Here is a 22,232-nt window from a genome sequence, read left to right on the forward strand (position 1 = left end):
CAAACAAACACACACATATACACTCAGTTTTTAAAGATTATCTATCTATCCATCTATGTTTTTTTTTTGAGACAAGGTTTCTCTGTGTAGCTCTGGCTGTCTTGGAACTCATTCTGTAGACCAGGCTGGCCTCAAGCTCACAGAGATCCATCTGTTCCCTGCTTCCCAAGTGCTAGGATTAAAGATGTGCACCACCACGGCCCACTATCTGTGCCAAGTTTTTTTTTCATATTTGCTAGAATGTACATGGTGAAATAACCATTATTGCTTCATATATAAAAATTATTCCAATAGTGGAAGGCTTGAAATGTATGTAAATGAACAGAAAAGCGTATCTATTGCTATTACAAAGAGACTCATCTCTGAGCCAAGTTACCTGACTTATTCTGGCTCAGAGTTTCAGTGGGAACAGTCCCGTCATGGTGGGGAAGACACAGAGGCTGCCTGATAGACCTGGATGGACCAGGAAGCAGAGTGTTCCTGCTGGCACCAGAAGTAGTTATCAGACACTGCCTTCAAAGCCCATCCCCAGTGAACTTCTCCAGCCAGCTAGTCCACAGTCCCAGAGGTTGTCCGCAGCCTTCAAGAACAGCACTGCCAGTTGGGGACCAAGTGTGCAAACACGTAAGTCTGTGAGACACATTTTACACAGCAACCCTATTATGTAGCAAACCACTCCAAAATGTAGCACCTGAGAACAGGTCCTGTGGTTCTGAGTGTGGTCTGGACCCTCCTACTGGTTTCCCCTGGGTCACATAGGCGACTGTATTCTGCCGTTCTGAACCTTTTGCTTAAAGTATCTGGACTCTCCTCCAACATTCCTCTCCATGGGATGAACTTAAACTTCCTGGCAGCTCGGTGGCTTTGAGATGTGGGAGGATAGAGACAGAAGTTCCTTTTGCTCTTAGCATGCTCCAAGCTATTCCCACAACACTCTATGCTTTAAAGCAAGTTGAAAGTCAGTCAGATACAAGGAGGAGAACCATGCCATCTACAGCCGGGAGGGGTGGAGGAGACCAGGGCAACACTGATGCTCTCTCTCTCTCTCTCCCTTCCCCTCCCCCTCTCTGTAGTCAGATGTAATGACACATCTGTAGAAGAGACAGATGTGGCAGTGTACACCAGATATTGTAGTCTGTGTGACCTGAGGCAGAAGGATTACAACTATAAGGAACCCTAGGAAAACCCTGGCTCAAGCACAAGAAAGGAGTGGGATATGATAGCACAGTACCATGTAACCTATGTGACATCTGGAGGCAGGAAGATCGGGAGTTCAGTACTATCCTGGCTTCATGAGTTCAAGGCTACACTGTGCTACGTAAGAACTTGTTTCCAAAACACTAGAAAATGGCTGGTTAAGAGCATTTACTTGGGCAAAGGGTGCACACCTTTAATCCCAGCATTTGGGAGGCAGAGAGGTGGATGTCTGAGTTCAAGGCCAGCCTGGTCTACACAGCCTGTTCCACTGGGTCTGTACAGTGAGTTTCAGGACAGTCAGGGATATGTTGAAACCCTGTCTCAAAAATAAATGAATGATGATGATGAATGAATGAATAAGTAAATAGTTATAAAATTCAGAAACAGAAAGCTGGTAGAGATCGCTCCGAGGGTAAAAGCACTTGCTGTTAAGCCTGAGGACTTGAGTTTGGCCCACGGGACCCACACAGTAGAAGGAGAGATCCAACTCCTGATCACTCAGGAGAGCTGTCCTCTGGCCTATGCACACGTGATGTGGAATGCATGCATGCCTGTGCACACCTGCCAATCAATCTATCAATCAATGTCTGTTTTTGGTTTTGTTTTGTTTTTTTTGTTTGTTTGTTTATTTGTTTGGATTTTTTCGAGACAGGGTTTCTCCGTAGCTTTTTAGTTCCTGTCCTGGAACTAGCTCTTGTAGACCAGGCTGGCCTCGAACTCACAGAGATCCACCTGCCTCTGCCTCCCGAGCGCTGGGATTAAAGGTGTGCGCCACCACCGCCTGGCTGTCTGTTTAAAATGAAGAAAATCTACTGACTTTCTGTAAACTAATGAGGAAAGGATGACAGAAAAGGGAAAATGGAGGAAGTTGAAAGCTGCAGTGTAGGAATAACAAACATGTGCACTCGAGACTAAGAGAGACACAGAAGTCCAATGCGGAAGGAAAACTTGGAACTGGTCAAAAACATCAGACTGAGACGGATGGAATCCTGAGCGCTCTCTTCCGTGGCCCGAAAGTGCCTCCAGGGCAGGATTGTCTGTTTTGTTTGTGGCAACATCCCCTGCTTTTAGAACAATGTCAGTCATTCAGTAGGTGCCCAATATAGAACAAGAAATTTTTTTTTGCTATAAATCTGCAGAGCGCCTGCAGTTCCCAAAATCACCACTAGGTGGGAGTCTTCCAAACCCTGAAGCCTCCTTAAGCCATTCTCAGAGCAGGCTTTGTGTGATGTGCTACCTCTGGCCTAGGACGGTCAGGATGTCTTCCCTGGGGCTCAGCTTGCCAGTCCCAGCACATGCCCCGGGCACCAAGTGACCTTTCCGCCTGAAACACCCTTTTCTCCACTTCCCTCCAGCACCAGCTAGTTAAACAACCCTTTGTCCTTGGCCCCTTCCGGCTGGGCCCTGAGGCTCCTGGTTCTTTTCCAGGTCCGGAGAGGAGGCTGGGACAAAGGTGGGGCATCTGGGAAGGGGCCAGGGAAAAGTCCTGGGGACATTGAATCAGTTCTTCCAATCTTCCTGGATAGAACTGTGGGATCCAGCCCCCTTCCCGCCTTGTACCCAGAGCCCACCCTCTCCGGGAACCAGGCCCCAGGCCTCTCCCGCGAAGACTCAGCGCTTCAAGGCCCAGCCTCCTCCCTTAGATGTAGGGTCTAGGGCCAGGGCTCTGCATCTTTCTTTTGCAGACGGCAATCCTCTCATTCTTTCTCCGAAGATCCCCATCTCCCTCTACACCCCTTCCAGAGTTTCAGACTGAGCCCGGGGCTGAGTCACAGGAAACCTCGGGCCCTGAGTCACTGCCCTCTCAGCTCAGCCCCTCCTGGGGCCAGAGGCAGAAAATGACGTCTCTTTCAACTGCTCGTGGCTTCAGTGGAGAGTCTGGTGTCTGTCTGGCACGGCCGTCAGTCAGTGCTACCCACTGGCGCGTCTCCCACAGCCATCCTTTCCAGGTATCTCTTATTTTCTGTATATTTGGAGACAAAATTTCTGTCTAATGTCCACGACTGGATTTCAGATTTTGCTTTCTCTTCACTTCTATGTGTCTTCTCTATCTCTTTAATTTTGTTGTGTTTTGTTTTTCTTGCGCTAAAGATAGGTCCCACTGAGCCACACCCCAGCCCCTCACTGGAGGATTCTAGGCAGGGGCTCTACCACTGAGCCACACCCCAGCCCCTCACTGGGGGACTCTAGGCAGGGGCTCTACCACTGAGCCGTGCCACAGTCATTTTTTCACCTTTGCGTGTTTTTTTGTTGTTGTTGTTGTTTTTGTTTTGTTTTGTTTTTTGTTTTGTTTTTGTTTTTTTTTGTTTGTTTGTTTTTTTTGAGAGAGGATGTCACTACACATCCCAGTTAGACTCAACCACTTCATCACCAGCCTCGGGCTCCAGATTACTGGAATTATGTATGTTTGATACTCTGGATCCTCTGTGACTCCTCAAGCTCTGTTCCTCTGTCACTCTTCCTCCCCCCCCCCCATGTCTGTCTCTCTGTGTACATTTCTCAGAAATCCCTGAACTGGGGCCCAGTAGCTGTGTAGCTGGAGTGGCTTGAACTGATCTTGGCTTTTGACTTATTAGTGGCCCAGTCACTGTACAGGGATGGCTATCAGCTCCTCCGTGGGGTTAAGATGGAAGCAGAAGTGACCTGCTATCCACGGCTATGCCAGGGATGCAGGCTGAGGAAGGGATGGGGAAACAGGAGAGCTACAGAGAGAGCTGGAGAGACGAGGTGTGGAGCTCGGAGACGGAGAGAAGGAGCCTGAAGAGAGCCAAGACAACAAACGATGGCCACTCCAGAAGGAGGGAGGCAAAGAGAGAAAGGAGAGAGAGAATGAAACAGAGGCGACATACACGGCACACAAAGGCAAAAAGGCCGAAAGAGGAGTAGACAGAAGAGAGAGAAGTAGAAGCAGAAGGACGTTGAGGCTCAGGGCACACATGAAGAGATAGAGGCTGACAGAGAAGCCGTAGGAGAGAGACACAAAGACTGGACAGATGAGGGTATAAAGGCAGAGCTAAGGTGTGGTTCAGTGGTAGAGCCCCTGCCTAGAATCCCCCAGTGAGGGGCTGGGGTGTGGCTCAGTGGTAGAGCCCCTGCCTAGAATCCCCAGTGAGGGGCTGGGGTGTGGCTCAGTGGTAGAGCCCCTGCCTAGAATCCCCCAGTGAGGGGCTGGGGTGTGGCTCAGTGGTAGAGCCCCTGCCTAGAATCCCCCAGTGAGGGGCTGGGGTGTGGCTCAGTGGTAGAGCCCCTGCCTAGAATCCCCAGTGAGGGGCCCCAGTAGAGCTCAGGGTGTGAATCCATGCTGAGCACACAGACTATCCTGAGTTCTAATCCTGAACACCAAAAAAGAAAAAAGAAAGAAAGAAAAGAAAAGAAAAACATGAAGGCTTAGAATGAGGGAGACAGTGAGATAGGAGTTGTATGCAAGGCCCATTGATGGATCTTCCTGGAGAGGAGGAAGGTGGGGGCGGGGGTTGTCCAGGCTCATGCAGCAAGCAGCCAGGGATGCTGAGATTGTAGCATGAGGACCGCCCGGCTTCAGCATCTTCTCCAAGAAAACACACGTGTAGTGTCCGGGTGTGCCTGGGTGCGTCTCCTTCCTTTTCCAGCCATGTGTCACTGAGTGGGATCATGCTGTGTGCCATGGGGTGGAGCACCCCCACGGGGTGTGTTTTTGTCACTGGGCGTGTCTGTGTGTGTGTGGTTGGGAGTCTCTGGGTGTGTCTGTTCGGCTGCATTAGAGTGGTGCCAGACATGCCTATCCATGGGTATCTCATTTCCCTGTGGCTGGCGGGTCCATAGTCCTGAATGCCACAGGACACGGGGAGGCAAGGAGTTGTGTCTGAGCATTTCTCTGTGAGTGGGGACCATGCGGTGAGTCACCACGTCACAACATCGCTTTGTGTTTGGTGTCGTGTGGTTGCCATGCATGGGAGCATTTAAGGTCCCAGGACATGGTGTGTAGCTTCATGTGTCTTTTTGTCACTGTGCGTTCCTATTTGGATCTCTGTATCGCACACAGCATCCCATTCCTGTGTCACATTCACCGTGTGCCTTTGTTTTGTCGCTCGTGTGTATATGAGTGTGTGTGTGTGCTCTATGTCAGAGTGGAGTGTGCAGGTGTGTGTCTGTGTGTGAGAATGTCACTATGTGTGTGTGTGCGTGCTCTGTGTCGGAGTAGAGTGTGCAGGGCGTGTGTGTGTGTGTGAGAGAGAGAGAGAGAGAGAGAGAGTACTCTGTGTTGGAGTAGAGAGGTGACAGTGTACATGTGAGTGACAGTGTGTGAGTGTGTGAATATATGTGTGTGTGTGTTCTGTGGAGTGTGTATTGAAGTAGAGAGTGCAGGATGTGGGTGTGTCTGTGTGTGAGCATATGTATGTGTATTCTGTGTTGGAGTAGTGGGTGCTGGGTGTGTGTGTGTCTGTGTGAGTGTGTGTGTGTTCTGTGTTGGAATGGAGTATGCAGAGTGTGCGTGTCTGTGTGTGTGTGTTGTCTGTGGAGTGGGCTGTGCAGGTGTCTGTGGTGGTCAGAGGCTGATGCCAGGATCATCCTCAGGTGTGCACCTCCTGTCTGTTTACAGTGTGCGTGCATGGTGATGCAAGGCGGTCAAAGGACCAATGCAGAAGTCTGCTCTCTTCTTCCACCTTGCGGGATCTAGGAATTGAACCCAGATAACCAGGGTTTACAGTTGGTGCTCTTACACCCCATGAGCCAGCTCACTAGCCCTGTATTTCCTTTACCTCCAAGAGTTTGTTGACTCAGGTAGGATGATTTCAGGGATCCATCCAACTGCACCACCTCCCCACTCAAGGCTGGGGTTACAGATGTATGCCTGGGTACCTAGGCAAACATTTTAAATAGTAATTTTAAAATTACTTATTTTATTCTAGTCTTGTGTGTGTGTGTGTGGTATATGCCATGTGTGTGCAGGTGCTAGCAGAGGTCAGAAGAGGGCGCTAGATTCACTGGAGTTAAGGCTATTGTGAGCCACCCAGTGCAGATGCTGGAAACTGATCCAGGGTCCTCCACAATAGCAGCACGGGCTCTTGCCTGCTAAGGCATCTCTCCAACCCCTGCACCAGATTTTCACAAATGTGCTGGGGATTCAAACTCAGATCCTCACACTTGTGCACACTTTACCAACTGGCCATCTCCCCAGCCCCATCTATGGGTTTTGTGTGTGTAAATATGCATGTAACACAGTGTCTCCCTCAGTGAAATGACCTCGTGTCTCGTATCAGGATGCATGCCCACGCTAAGAGTCTCTCTCTTGCCTGTGTGTTGTGGGTGTGTGGCCACACATGTTGGAGTATGGTGTGTGCAAGCATTGTGTGTGACTTTGGATCAATGGTATGCTGATCTGGATGCTGGCATTCATGTGTGTCCAAATCCAGCCCCACCCCCTCCAAAGGCTGTCATCCTGGGCTGTGTCTTGTGTGGCTAGAATGCTTTGGGTAGAAGCAGCTTGTACCCTTCCATCTAGACTACTCTCTGACTGTAGGGTTGTATTATGTAGTGTGCTGGGGCACATGGAGTGTCAGACGTGTCAGGGATCACAGTCGGGACTGTGCGTGTGAATCCCACGCACAGTGCGTGTTGCTGTATGTTTCCAGTTCTCTAGGCACTCTGGGTCAGCATCTGCCACCCTCAGGTGTTTGCATGTATTGGGTACAACCCCATGTGTGTCACAGCCACACTTGGGTATCTGTTGACACATGTATGTTGTGCCTGGCGCCTTTTACAAGTCCCTGTGTCCACACCTGATGTGTGTCTGTGTAGTTCTCGGTGCACATTTCGTGTGGCTGTTGGTGTTTAACTCTTTATGTAATAAAATACAAAGGGGATTTCCTTGGTTTTGGAGACAGGGTCTCATGTAGCTCAGGCTGACCTTGAACTCACAGCTGAGAAGGACCTAGAACTGCTGATCCTCCTGCCTCGGGCTCCCTTATGCCAAGGTGCCATGCTGGGGACTGAACCTCAGGGCGTCTTCATGCTGGATGAGAACTTTGCTGGCTGCACTCGTCCCTGGCTCCGTTTTATATTTTTTTATTTAAGATATATTTTTATTTATTACGTGTGTGCATATCTATGTGGATGAATGCCATGTGTGGGGGGTGCCCGCAGAAGCCAGAAAAGGGTGTCCGATCCCCTGAGTTGAAGTTGCAGGTGTGGTTGCAAGCTGCCGGGTAAGTGCTGAGAACAGAAGTTAGACTTCTTCTCAGAGTTGCATTGGCTCTGAATCGCTGTGCGGTCTCTCCAGCCCCTCCCCCAGGCCCACTTTGAGCAGCGTGTGTGACTACAACCTTTGGGTGGCCCCGTGTGACACGGGATGCTGCTGCCCTGCTAAATGTTGGCGTGTGTCACATACAGCATGTGTGTGTGTGGTGTCTGGGTGTGGCTGTGGGTTTCTGAACTTTCGGGAGTTGTGAGTCACTTCTGTGGAGGTTGTGTGGTGTGTCCTGGTGTGTTGGACTCCATCTCCGGTCTGTCGTGGGGTGCTCTGTGATGTCTGGGTGTGGCGGGTTGTAGGTGTGTACCACCGAGTGCGAACGGTTAGGGAGTCACAAACTATTGTGTGTCAGAGTGTGTCTTTGCCCACGTGGATGGACTCTTCTTCCTTGCCTGGGGCCACAAGACACACCCCAGCCCCTCCTTAGTCTCAGAAGGGGATGGGATGGGCAGCCTCCCCCTACCCAGGGACCTCCCCGTCTCTCCCCGCCCTGCCCTGCCGCAGTTACCACTCCCCAGAGGGCACAGGGCTAGGCTGTGCCTTCCAGCAAAAGTCCCAGAGTGAGCAGAACGGGCCTCCGGCCTGGAAGCCAAGCTGGCTGCCATTTGTGTACTGAGAGGTGGGGGACCCTGGGCAGGAAGCTGGCTGAGCCCCAAGACCTCAGGGGCCATGGGCGGGGAGCTGGTGACTGGCCTGGGGGCCCTGCGACGGAGAAAACGCCTGCTGGAGCAAGAGAAGAGGGTGGCCGGCTGGGCGCTGGTGCTGGCGGGAACTGGCATCGGACTCATGGTGCTGCACGCTGAGATGTTGTGGTTCCTGGGTTGCAAGGTGAGTAAAGAGCCCTTCCACAGAGCAGGAAAAAGAGCTAGGGTCTTAGACTTCTGGGTGTGAGAAAGGAGGGCTAGTCTTATCTAGTCCTAGGTCTAAAGGGGTGGGGGGGCTCTTAAGGTTTGAGGGAGGAGGGCTGGGTCTGGACCTCCTGGTTCTGAGGGAAGAGGGAGCTAGGGTTGGACCCCTGGGTGTGAGGGAGGAGAGCTGGGGTCTTGCAATCCTGGGTCTACCAAGGAGAGTCTGGACCCCTGAGACCTGAGCAAGTGTGATACACCCTACACCTTCCCCCAGCCCTCCCTGCATGGAAAGGGAGATGGCTCCCAGGGTCAGTCTTTGAGTAAGTGTTGTCAGACTGCTGGGGAATCCAGACCTTGCTGAGGACCCTGCAAAGCTGACCCTTGATAGCCCAGCTCCGGCGAAGGGAGCGAGGGGAGAAGAAGTTATCATTAGGCGGTGTCTCCTTGCTCCTTATCTAGCCTTTACCGTTTACTCGGTGCCACCCGGCAGTAACTGACAAAGGAAAGGTGGGAAGTGGTGCCTCCACCCACCCCCACATACTACATAGACGCTTGATTTCCCCCAGAATGCACCTGTTATTCACTTGCCAGACAGTGGTTTGAACTTCTAGTCCCTGGAGAAGCTAAGGCTGGGGGTTCAGACTCAAGAGTCGCAAGAGGAGGAGGCCGGAAGAGTTGCGCCAGGCATGGTGGTGGCACACCTGTGATCCAAGCACTGGGGACATGAAGGGAAGAGTATCAGGAGTTTAAGGCCAGCCTGGGCTACACAAGACCTTATTGCAAAAATAATAATAATAATAATAATAATAATAATAATAATAATAATAATTAAAGACAAAATACCAAGAGAACTAAACAACACAGGGAATCGGGAAAGCACATTGGATAGGGCCACCAATCAACCTTCAGAGGACCAGGGAGTGCAGGTATGTTTGGAACATGCCTTAACAAGCCCCTGGGATAATCCAACCTTGGTCAGGCTTGTGGCTTTAGTGACATAGGAGAGTGGAGGGCAAGGGTTGGTCTGTGGCCTGAGGGCCAAACACTTGTTCAACAGGAAAGTTGGGGCAGGGGCTGTGGATATGGTCTGCTGGTGGGAAAGCAGATGGGAAGTTCCTCGGGAGAACTTCTGGGCCCCAGTGCTCAGCCTGCATTTGAGGACTGGGGGTTGTGGGGGTAGTTACTGTGAAGTGACTGGCAGCCACATGGAGGGTCAGAGCAGGCCAGCTTCCTTCAGCCAAGTGGCCAAGGAGAGGGCAGCCACTTCGAGGGGGTGGGGCTGCAGAGAGCCATGCCAACAGGAAACATGGCTGGGGCCTGCCTGGCGCTCCCACGCTCCAGCACCGCGCCCAGCAGGGGAGGTAGGGAAGATGGGAAGAAACAGGGGGTCCTTCCTTCCCCGAGATCTGCCCTCACCCTTCTCATCTCACCTGCCCAGGCTCTTTCCTCCAGCTGTGATACCATCAGGGAATTGGTGCAACTCCCTGAACCTCAGTTTCCCCACCTCTTCAGATGCATGGCCATAAGCATCCTCCCATTTCTTCCTACCTTTGTTTGTTTGTTTGAGCCCCCCCCCCCCCACAGCTCAGTCTGGCCTTGAACTGGCTGTGCAGCTGAGGACAACCTTGCGCTTCTGCTCCTCCTGCCTCTGCTTCAGCAGGTGCAAGTGCAGGGACCACAGGATGTGCCAACACACTCAGTTTACAGAGAGACAGGGTTGAACCCAAGGGCTCGTGCGGTGCGTGCGTGCTAAGCAAGCCTCTACCAAACGCACCACATCCTGCCCTACGCTCTCTTCCCATGGCTGCCTGGCGACATTCATGTCTCCCTCGCCAACTCCATCTCAAGCTAGCAAACTTATTTTGACAGGATGAAGACACCTGATGCTCAGGAGGAGGGCCAGGTGCCAAGACTTAGGGAGGAAGGGAAAGAGAATTCTTTGGATGAGGTGAAGTGGAGAGGATGGGTGGACAGGGGTACGGGGAGATAAAAAGACACTGGAGGGAAAGATGAGCAGAGACAGACCACACAGGAAGGGACAGAGAGATGGAGCCTCAAGACAGGGCTCCAGAGCCACTGAAAAACCCCAGTTGGAGAGATACACACCAGAGGGCTGTAGAAAGGCCGTACAAAAGCAGGATGTTGTGGTGCATGCCCTTAATCCCAGCACTCAGGAGGCAGAGGCAAGCGGATCTCTGTGAGTTCACCCTCACACACACACCAGGGAAGGGCAGTAGCCCTGTCTGTAGAGTACTTGCTCAACATACAAAAAGCCTTGGATTCGAATCCTCATCACTGGACGAATTGGGTGTAATGATGCATACCTGGGAGCCGGATCTTTTTCTAGACATCACATGTACACACACATGAGGAACTACTTTCCCTAGGGAAAGAGAAAGAATGTGAGTTTCAAGACCCTCCCTGGGGGGGAGTGGAGGATGGGGGGCAGATCAGAGACAGGGCTGTCCGCTTGGGACAGAGGCAGAAGGATGAGGAGTTTGAAGTCGCCCTAGACTAACTAGCAAGTGCAGCACCAGCCAGCGGGGCTCCGTGGTACCCTGTCAGATACACAGAACCTAATCCTCAGAGAGAGGGAGGGAAGAGACCCCACCCAGGTGGAGAAGTGGGAAGGTGTCTGCCCCGGCAGCGGAGCAGACTGAAAAACTGAACCACGGGGAGGGTAAAGGGGGAGGGGAAGGCTGGGGACAACAGCACCATTGTTCTGGCAGGGGTGGGGGGAGGCCCCCAGGGGCAGGAAACTGGCCTTCTTCCCCTGCTCGGAGGCGGGGTGCTGGCCCAGGCCCAGCCAAGGAAGCTGGTAGAGGACTGGGGAGAAACAGGTGCAGGGTCAAGGAAGGAATCAGGGAACCCCTGCCCTGAAGAGCTGTCTCCCGTAGCCATCGTCCATCTTAGGGACTTGAGCAGTTCTCATCACCAGCTCTCAAACTCCTTCTTCCCTAGGCCTCAATACCTCCAAGGCATTGCCACACAAAGAGAGAAAGAAAAACACTTCTGGTGGTTTCTGTAGGCCCTGAACTTCCGCCCGCCCCGCGGGTCTGTGTGCCTTGGGCTTACAGCCTGGGGAAGTGGTGGGAGAGGAGAAGAAGGGGTTCAAGGAGCAAGATTGGATGCCCCTCTGGGAGCTAGGGCTGGGGATCTCAGGGACTCGTTCCCCAGATGAGAGCAGGGAAGGGCATCTCTCTGCTCTGGCAGACTGAGTGACAATCTCACTTTTTCTGGAACTGGGGTTTGGGGATAAGCCCTGCTTGCTGGAGAGGGAAGGAGCATCCTCGAGTGGGTGGATGTCTTATTCTGGACATCACATGTACACACAAATGAGGAACTGCTCTTTATAGGGAAAGGGAAAGGATGTGAGTTTCAAACACCCCCTCCCACCCTGGGAGGGTAGAGGGTGATCTGGGACATGGCTGTCTGGCTGGGGACAGGGTGAGGCAGGGTTTGCTATTTAAGCCCAGGTAGATACAGACACCCTCCTTTCTCAACTTTCTCAGGGCTGGGACTATAAGCGTGACCACCACACTAGACTCAAGAACAGTGTTTGAGACATTCTGTTAGGAGACGGATTTGGGGGCCAGAACATTGGGAATGGAGAAAGATGGCCTTATTGAAAGAGGGGAATGGGGATGGATGGGCCGGAAGCGCCACTCACTATCTCTTGTCCTCCCGCAGTGGGTGCTGTACCTGCTCTTAGTTAAGTGCTTAATCACCCTGTCCACTGTCTTCCTCCTCTGCCTCATTGTGGCCTTCCATGCCAAGGAGGTCCAGGTAAGTCGGGTCCTACCCCTCAGTTTGGCTCCCCGTGTATTCCACCTCCTTTTCCTGCCCTGAAATGCATGTGTCTATGCCCTTGCCCGCTGGGATGGAGTGAAGCACAGACAGACAGACAGACAGACAGATTCTGCTGGAGTATCTGATCTATGCCCCCGTGCTTCTTGCCCACTTAGGGATGGTGATCCTGTCTGCCTTTCCAGGTCCCAAAACCCCTTGTTTTGTTTTGTATTGTTCTTTTATTATTTTGGGGGCTGGGGGTTGAAGTCAGGACCTTGCACTTGTTGGTAAATGAGCCACACCCCCAACCCCTCACTGGGGGACTCTAGGCAGGGCCTCTACCACTGAGCCACACCCCCAACTCCTCACTGAGGGTTTTAGGCAGGGGCTCTACCACTAAGTTACATTCCAAACTTCTCTACAACTGTTATTAGTGAGAATAATAGTGTATACTTAAAATTTTAACTTATATTTATTTATAGGGACCCACAAGTGGAAGTTAGAAGATAGTTTATGCAAGTCAGTTCTCTCCTTCTACCTTGTAGGTTTGGGGGATCAAACTTGGGTCATAGGGTTTAGAAGTAAAGGACTTGGCTTGCTGAGTCATTACACAGGCCCCAAAAGAATGTGTACTTTTAACTGAGTGCCTCCCTGAGTGTTACTGTACATGGCTGAGAGACACTATTTTACATGGGAGTGGGGCACCAGGATCTGGGGAAATGGGAATGGGATTATATCTCAGAGAGAACAGAGTTCAAGGATGGCTAAGAAGAGTTGCTGAGTCTGGAGGGGGAAAAAATCGCACAGAAGTGGAGACTTTAGGGGCTGGGACTATATGGGATGTTGTGTTAGGTGACTTGGGATTGCAATAGGTGGGGATACAGCAATATAGGACAGAGATCCAGAGGTGTGGCTCAGTGGTGGAGCCCCTGCCTAGAGTTCCCCAGTGAGGGGCTGGGGTGTGGCTCAGTGGGAGAGCCCCTGCCTAGAGTCCCCCAGTGAGGGCTAGGGGAGAGGTTCTATGATAAAGTACTTGTCAAACATGCTGAAGAGTTTTATCTCAGCATTGGGGGCGGGGGGCACAGAGTTGTTCATGCCCTGGGCCCACTGTTCTATCGACCTATTGTGAGACCCAGGCCTCAGTTTCCAGATTTTTAGATTGGAAGTATAGTGCATGAATCTCACTCCGTATTTGCGAGCATTTATTGGGACACATGTACCGGGGTCAGAGCAATCCTGGGGCATCCAGAGTGCTACATAAATGGAACTAGGCAGCACCCTCTTGAAGTCCCAGCACTTGGGAGTCAGAGGCAGGAGGATCGCAAATTTGAATCCAGCCTTGGCTATAATTACATTTGTGTGTGTGTGTGCTCGCGCGCATGCAGGCCGTAGTGTACATACATAAAGTTACAGCACTTTATGCAGTCAGTGCTCTCCTTCAACAGTGGGTCCTAGGGATGGAACTCGGAGTCAGGCTTGGTAGCAAATGCCTTTTCTCATTAAGCTATCCCACGGGCCCTGACTATTATTTCTGCCAGTGGCCTTACTCCAGAGCCATAGTGGGGAGAGCCCCCAGGAGTGGAAACTAAGCCCTGGGAGGGAGACGGTTCTGTCTCATTCACTACACATTCGTAGTGTCTAGAAGTTGTCACTGCACACAGTAGGCACTTAATTCGTGTAGGAGGAGTATACCTTCTGCAAGTGAGCCACAACTAGCCAGGAGAGTTTGAGAGTGGAGAAAGTGGAGAGACAACTTGCTGGGTTCCCGACGCCTGCCCTCCTCCCCCCCCCACCAGCCCCACGCCCTGCACAGCTATCTCTATCCTTTCCAGGCCCAGGGCGTCCCCCATATCTTATCTCGGGGCGCAGGCCGGGTGTGCCACCGTTTGCCCTGCACCTGACCCTCTCTCTTCCCCTGTCTGCCCCTTCCCGGCAGCTGTTCATGACCGACAACGGGCTCCGGGATTGGCGGGTGGCGCTAACCCGGCGGCAGGTGGCACAGATCCTGCTGGAGTTGCTGGTGTGCGGGGTGCACCCGGTGCCCCTGAGGAGCCCGCACTGCGTCCTGACCGGGGAGGCCACCGACGCGCAGCCCTGGCCGAGCTTCCTGGGCGAAGGGGAGGCGCTGCTCTCCCTGGCCATGCTTCTCCGTCTCTACCTGGTGCCCCGCGCGGTGCTGCTGCGCAGCGGCGTCCTGCTCAACGCCTCCTACCGCAGCATCGGGGCGCTCAACCAAGTTCGCTTCCGCCACTGGTTCGTGGCCAAGCTCTACATGAACACGCACCCGGGTCGCCTGCTGCTGGGCCTCACTCTCGGCCTGTGGCTTACCACAGCTTGGGTGCTGTCTGTGGCTGAGAGGTGAGGGGCCTGAAAAACAGGGAGGGGACATCAGGGCCTGCTGGGTATGGTGGTGCAGGCTGCAAGGCCTGCCAACATCAGCAGGGCAGGCTCACACTTTCCTGTCCTTCTTGGCTGGGAAATCCTACGCCCTCAATAGGTCGTTCCCAACCAATCCTCTGGGCCACCTATAACACACACACAGACCCTAGGCAACCCCACCCTCTGGTTCCCATGCTGAGTCCAGATTAAGACTCTGTAATAGGGCCAATCCTAAGTAACCACCTTGTTTAAAGGGAACAGCTTTTCCAAATTAGCAGGTACAGTAAGTGCTTGCTGTGACTGGAAAGCAGACATTTGGAACCACTTTGCAGAGGAGTTCCCTGCAGTCCCTAGCAGTTGCTTAGCAACTGTAAATAGATGGGGGCTCGATGGGATCCCCACAGAGCCTCACTGTCTCCCTTACAGAGAAATCTAGCCTGTGGTGTGTGTGAGAGCTGACAACAGGGCCTTGCTTCAAAGGCAGGTTTCCAACCTAACAAAGTTAAACCTTTGGAGCTCCATCTCCACCCTAGGGCCTCAGCCTCCTGAATGCTGGGTTACAGGTGTGCGCCATCGTGTCCTGTTCCAGACAAGCTTTTTTTATTTTCTTTTCAAAGAGAGGCCAATCACAAACTGTGCATGGTAGCACACTGATGAGGCAGACGCAGGGGGATCTCTGTGAGTTTGAGGCTAGCATGGTCCAAAGAGTGAGCTCTAGGGCAGCCAGAGCTACCTGGAGAAACCCTGACTCAAAAAACAAACAACAAAAGAGAGATCAATCATTTTGATCCTGATCTATTACTTGAAGGCCATGTAGCCTCTTTGTGGGTGTTGGAGGTGTTCCTTTCTCTGGATAGAGCCTGCCTGGCCACTGAACTTCAGGCTGAGTCTTCAGGCTCAGCCCTCACCACCACACACTGCATCTAGCAGCCCTGGTTGCCTAGCTGAGCTCAAACAGGATCTAGATCCGTGGCTGTTGGCTTTTCCAACACTTCCACCCTTTAACACAGTTCCTCATGTTGTGGTGAACCCACAACCATAAAAATATTTTTATTGCTAATTTCATAACTGTAGTTTTGCTACAGTTATATGTTATGTGTCATAATGTAAATATCTGATATATAGGATATCTGATAAGCGACTCCCAGGAAAGGGGTCGTGACCCACAGGCTGAGAGCCACTGTCCCAGCACGATCTGGATCCCAGACCTGGATTTCTGCAACCCAGAGTGGTTGAACATCTGAGCCAGGTCACATGGCAGAGAAAAAGACCTGCATTTTTGGCTTTCCATCCAGGTGCCTCTTTGGATTAAGAGTGGGGAGGTAGGAGCGGGAGCACCAGCACCCCCAGGCTGGGGTCTCAGAACTAAGTTCCCTTTGCCCATAGGCAGGCTGTCAATGCCACCGGGCACCTCACAGACACGCTGTGGCTGATACCCATCACATTCCTGACCATTGGCTATGGGGACGTGGTACCTGGCACCATGTGGGGCAAGATTGTCTGCTTGTGCACTGGAGTCATGGTGAGTACCACTCCCCACCCCTCACCCTGCCTGCTGCTTAACCTCATGGCTTGGGAAACTATGAGCCAACACAGGCCCTCCCTGATGTCCCTGAGGAATGTGGGTGTCTGAACCCCACCCCCAGCTTCGTTCTTTATTCAAGACCCAGATACCCAGAACCATTGCATTCTCCTCGTCCTCTCCCTCCCCCGCTTATCCTCCTCCTCCTTTAAGTTAGGGGTTGGGTTTGCTAAGTAGCCCAGGCTAGCCTCAACCTCCTTATATACTCCAAGCTGGCCTCAAACCCTCAGTCCTCCTGCTTCAGCCTTCAGCATGCTGGAATGACATACTAAAAATCCATTTTCTCTTGAGACAGTTGCCTTTTACTCCTTCCTAGAACCCAGGTTCCATTTCCTCAGACCCAGGCCCCAATTTCCCAGCCTTTCCTTCCTGAGCCAAGGGATCCAGTCTCCTGTTCTCCCCTTGGGCATAGAGTCATCGCCTGGAGTATGTTTTGGGGACCAGCCTTCATAGATTCAAACCCCACTTTACTCCTTGCCAATTGGAAGCTCAAGCAAACCACTTGATGTTTATGGGCCTCAGTGTTCCTGTCTGTAAAGTGGGTGGGTCCCAGTCCCAGCATCCTCCTGGGGGTTTGTTGAGCGGTAAATGAAGAACATCATATCAAAAGCTCAAAACAGGAAGTATTCAGTAAATGCCCTGGGGGGGAGATGACAGTTGAGGGGGTGGGGGGTGACGGTTGAGGGGGTGGGGGAGATGACGGTTGCTATGACCAATCCTACACATCTGTTCTGACCCCAGCTCCTGAGCTCTCCATGAGGAAGCGGGGGTTGGAGGATCCGTTGCTTTAACGGATCCCCACCATTTGGCTGCCCCACCAGGCCAAGGCAGAAGCTCCTAGCCCCAGGCTGTTTCCTTCTCACTGTTGCCCTCCTTACCACAGACCCTCCCCTACCAGTTCCTCTCACCCAGCCCCTGCCTTCAGGGCCCAGCTCCCAGTGCTTCGGTCTAGGCCTTCCCACAGGGGACCCAAGCCACCAGCTCCCTGCTCCGATGCTGCGCCCCACACACACACATGTTGAGTCCCTCAACCTTGAGTCAATGCGACACCCAAACAGTAGTGAGTGTCTGGGTCAAAGGAAAGGCCAGAGGATATTCCCAAGAGTCAGGGACCCTCAGGACTGTATCATTTGACCAAAAACTGAAACTACGTGAAATGAGATGACTAGACACCACCATTTTCAAATAATATTTCATTATTTATTTGGGAGGGCATGTCTGTTGGCATTCATGTCGAGGGAGTGGGGTCTCTCCTTCCACCGTAAGGGTTCCAGGATTCAAACTCAGATAATCAGGCACGTGCCTTTTACCCCCTAAGCCATCTTGATGACCCTTTTTTGTGTTTTTTTTTGGGGGGGAGGGGGTGGACAAAGGGCTCATGTAGCCCACCCACGCTGGCCTCAAAGGTGCCATGTAACACTGATCCTCCTGCCTCAGTGCTGTCCCCTCTTTCCCCTGGCACTGGGTACACAGGTGTGTGTCGCAGAGCCCAGCCTTGTAGCAGACTGGTCCTCTGCCAGTTTCTGCTCTGACGCTCTGCAGGTGGCAGCTGGTGGCATTTACACTACCTCCCCTCTTCAAAATAGTCCTCTAAGGAAAGAGGCATTCAAGCTGTGGGGCGGGGACGAGTGGGGTATGCCTGTGATTCCAGAACCAGAGAGGCACAGGCTGGAGGATTGATGCAGCTTTGTGGGTAGCCCAGGCTACATAGAGTGAATCTGCACCCCCAGATAAACAGGGCTGGGAATCTGGCTTGTCCAGCACGCATAGAGACCTGGGTTAGGTCCCCAGTACTGTATTAACTGGGCACAGTGATAGTGCCTGTAATTCCAGCACTTTGGAGTTGGAGGAAGGAGGATCGGAACTTATTCAAGGCCAGCCTGAAAGGCAGCTCTGATGGTGGTGGAATGGCAATGGTTGTACCTGCTCTCTGTGGCTGTGAGATGACAGAAGGGAGCTGGTGACGTACGACTGATCCTCGGAGTCCCATAGCCTCACATGCCTTGCTTGCTGTACTCACAGGGGGTCTGTTGCACTGCCTTGCTAGTGGCTGTGGTGGCCCGGAAGCTGGAGTTTAACAAGGCGGAAAAACACGTGCACAACTTCATGATGGATATTCATTATGCCAAAGAGGTGAGGCTGGGTACTGGGCACCCAGACCGGGGCTGTAACTCAGTAGTTAGAACACTTTTACCAAGGGTGCATGGGACCCTGGGTTCAATGCCCAGCACCATATAAATGGCACGGTGGTACAGGCCTGTAATCCCAGGAGTCAGAGGATCAGGAGTTCAAGGTCATCCTCAGCTGCAGAGTGAGTTCAAGGCCAACTGGGCAACAGGAGACCTGGATTAAAAAAAAAAAAAAAAAAAAAAGCCAGTTTCCCTTCAAGCTAGGCATAGAGGCTCATGCCAGTAACCCCAGGAGGATTAGGCAGTAAAACTGAGGCCAACATGGGCTACATAGCAAGACCCTAAAGGAAAAAATCCAGTCCCCCTACTCCAAGCCAGGTCTTTCAGATTACAAGGGATCCCTCTCCCTGACACTGTGCCCCCATCAGATGAAGGAGTCAGCAGCACGCCTCCTGCAGGAAGCCTGGATGTACTACAAGCACACTCGCAGGAAGGACTCCCGAGCGGCCAGGAGGCATCAACGCAAGTTGCTGTCGGCCATCTACACGTGAGGGTCTCTCGGGGTCCCTGTCACCTCTCTGTTGGCTCCTGTGTGCGTGTTCAAGCCTGTCCACCTGGATGGGGATTCAGTGTCGGTGGTCCTGGATTCCTGGAATTGTTCCTTTGTGCTCTGTTCCCCTCCTCACCCCTGCTCTCTGAGGTAATCAGGGACCAGGGTTGTAATTGAGTCCTCCTCCCCACAGGTTCCGCCAGGTACGGCTGAAACACCGGAAGCTCCGGGAACAAGTGAACTCCATGGTGGACATCTCCAAGGTACCAGGCCCTTGAGGTGTGCGGGAGGCCTTGGGAGGCAGAGGCAGAGGCAGGCGGATCTATAAGTTCAATAGAGATCTACAGAGCAAGTTCCAGGTCTACACAGAGAAACCCTGTCTTAAAAAAAGCAAAAAAGAAAAAAGAAAAGAAAGAAAAACGAAAGGTTAAAAAATATAAATAAATAAATAGGAATCACTGCAGGGGCTGGAACGCACAGATGTGTGGCAAAGGCTATGGAATGAAGAAAAAAGCTTCCTACGCACATGTAAGACACCGTTCCCTTTTAGACGTAAGAAAAAAGCACACAAAGAATGCCGATGTTTGGTTTCAAATTATCTTTATTACTTACATGTGGACATATATAAAATTCCCCTCCAGGTACAATTCTTACTCAAATAAAAGCAGGCAGATTTACACAGCTCTCAAACACTGGCAACAAGCCCAACTTGGAAAAGAAATTGACAGACAATGACAAGTAATGACATTGTTTTAGTGAAAGCCAGTTCCCATGCTGTTGTGAAGTGGCTGCCTGAGGGTAGAAGGGGTCCCTGTGTGGCTAAGGCTCAGCTCCCGTGTTTCCACCAGCGTTGGTGACGTTGTACCCCTTGGCCTGGCTCATGTTGTTCTTTCCTTATGGCCTTTGCCTTTTGTCATTAGCCCAGCACTACTCAAACAGCCACCTTTGGCACCAAAGCCATGGTAAACACAAAGACACAGGTCCCCAAACAACATGACACGTTGGAGGAAGGACAGGGTGGCTTGGGTCAGCCAGAATAGGTGGGAGTGATGCAGTGTGAGCACCGAACTGGAGTTTCCGCAGCAAGCTCAGAAGGTTGAGGATGTGTGCCTGCCCGGCATGTGAGATGCCCTGAGTTTAGTCCCCAACCCTCCAGCGTTTGGGAGGCAGAGGCAGGAGGATCAGAAATTCAGGGTACTTAGATCTGAAGAGATGGCTCAGCAGTTAAGGCACTACTGTTCCCAGCGCCCGCATGGCAGTTTCCATCTGCCTGTTAACTTCAATAACACAGTAAATTCAATTCCAGCCTGCTCCTCCCCCACAAAAAAAAACCCAAAAAGTCTTACAGACCCCCAAGAATCCTCAGGATCCACTCCAGAATAAGGCTGCCTGGGTCTGGAGGCCAGGCATCACCAAGTCCACAAATGATTAATGAATCTGAATGAGCACATACTTCATGTTAGGCCTTCTCGTGACACCTCCATGCTGTTTCCACCAGAACAGGGTTCCTACCCCTGGGGCATGTTTTTTGTTTGTTTCTTTGGTTGGTTATTTTGAAAGGGGTCTTCAAATTAACTCACGTTAGCCAAGGATGACCTTGAACTCCTGGCCTTCCTATCTCTGCCTGTCCATTTACTAAGTGCTGGGATTACAGATGTGGATCACCACGCTGGGGATCAAACCCAGGGTTCTGGGAGTACAAGAACTCTCCCAACTGAGCCGCATTCTATGCCTGCCCCTAGACTTCAGTTTTCTTTAGATTTGTCTTACTTTACGTGTATGATTGTTGTGCCTGTATGTATGAATGTGTATGCCTTCTGCCTCTGAATGCCATCAGAACCCTTGGAACTGGAATTACAGGCAGTTGTGAACCACCCAATGTTGGGTGCTGGGAACTAAACCCAGGTCCTCCAACAAAAGCAACCAATGCCCTTAACCTCTGAGTCATCTCTCCAGCCCCTTCCACTGTGATTTTTAGGAGAATTTTAAGCCTAACAACAGCACCTGCCAAACACCAGGGTCTGAGAGGTTCACAGAAGATACGGTTAGAACAGTGCTCAAGGGCCAGAGAGGGCATGTCTGCGTTCTGCCGTCCTACCCTGCAGAGCAGACAGGAACTCTAGACACCCTCACTCCAGCGTTCCCTTCCCACTCAGATGCACATGATCCTGTGTGACCTGCAGCTGGGTCTCAGCACCTCGCACCGGGCCCTGGAGAAGAGAATCGACGGGCTGGCAGGCAAGCTGGATGCCCTGACTGAGCTGCTGGGCACTGCCCTGCAGCAACAGCAGCTACCAGAACCCAGGCAGGAGGCCACGTAGCTGGTAAGGGGGCAGGGACTGGGCCAGGAAAAGTCCTAAGGAAGAGACAGGCATCTGGTGGCTTGTTGAACCATGTATAAAGTCACCTTTCTCTTAAGCTGTGTCACCTCTTAGGGCTTTTGAGTTCTGGGCTGGACTGAGAAAGGGAGCCTGAGGGATTTTAGGCAGGGACGCTACCACTGAATCATGCCCCAGCCCCTCACCTGGCCCTCTCCCTTTCTTTGCTTGGTCTCTGTCCCCATGTCCACTTGTACCCCCCTCCTGGACCTTTGCACCTTTCTCTCATCCCTTGCCTGGCTTCCGACAGCCTCCACCTCTGGCGTCCTTGCCCTGCACTTTCTAACCTACTACCCATCTACCACCCCTTTGTCTTCAGCACCCACAGAAGAAGAATCAGGCTATGTACCCCAGGACTGACCTCAACAACATCCTCCCTACCACTTCTGACCGAGTCCCATGAATAAAGCACTTCAAGATGCTAGGACCAAAGCGGGCCCACGTTGAGATGCGTGGACTCTCTGGTGGTAGCGGCTTGGATCTCCAACCGTGATGGGATCATGGCCACCACCTCACACATGTGCTCATCAGAAGCCTTCTTGCTGTGCTGCTGTTCATGAACTCTCAAGCTCTGTCAGAGGTGAAGGTGCCTAGGGCTAGACTACGGGTTCCTGGGGAGAGAGGCAACTGGTAGCCTGGGGTCCAGGATGCTGGGACGCTTCAGTTAACCGAGGGCTGGCCTCGCTGAAGGAACCAGGTCCGAGAGGCAGGAGCTGGTGCCCCCTAGTGGACGCCATGGAAGACGCCACTTTCCCCGGAATGCAGAGACGTCTGCTGGGAGGAGGGGTGTGGGTGCCGCTCACCTGTCCACTATCACACTTTGTAATAAATGGTAAACAAAGCCAGACGCAGTCGTTTCTTTCCCAACACCAGAGTCCTTCAGACCTTCCTGTGGAAGGCACTTGCCCTGTCCAAGCTCAGTTTCCATCTATAGAGGAAGCCTGAGCAGGGTATGGTGGCAAATACCTCACCAAGTGTTTTGAAAATGGGTCTTCAGCATCTCAGGCTGGCCTCAAACTAACTCATGTAGCCAAGGATGACCTTGAACCCCTGGCCTTCCCATCTCTACCTGTCCACTTACTGAGAAGCTGGTATTACAGATGCAAATCACCACGCTTGTTATATTTTAGCATCATTCGCTGTCCCTGCTC

General features: G+C 52.2%; 1 protein-coding gene across 1 annotated transcript; it reads left to right on the plus strand.

Annotated features, from left to right (window-relative positions):
• Positions 1–7,771: 7,771 nt before the first annotated feature.
• On the plus strand, positions 7,772–21,909 carry Kcnn4 (potassium calcium-activated channel subfamily N member 4). The gene is made up of 9 exons (XM_057761781.1): positions 7,772–8,254; positions 11,965–12,060; positions 14,000–14,421; positions 15,829–15,964; positions 18,047–18,157; positions 18,582–18,700; positions 18,897–18,966; positions 20,860–21,027; positions 21,401–21,909. Exons 1-8 carry the CDS (start codon positions 8,096–8,098, stop codon positions 21,022–21,024), a joined length of 1,278 nt encoding a protein of 425 aa, XP_057617764.1. The 5' UTR covers positions 7,772–8,095; the 3' UTR covers positions 21,025–21,027; positions 21,401–21,909.
• Positions 21,910–22,232: the final 323 nt, after the last annotated feature.

The sequence above is a fragment of the Chionomys nivalis genome, chromosome 2 (genome assembly GCF_950005125.1).
Source record: "Chionomys nivalis chromosome 2, mChiNiv1.1, whole genome shotgun sequence".
In the NCBI taxonomy this organism is placed as follows: domain Eukaryota; kingdom Metazoa; phylum Chordata; class Mammalia; order Rodentia; family Cricetidae; genus Chionomys; species Chionomys nivalis.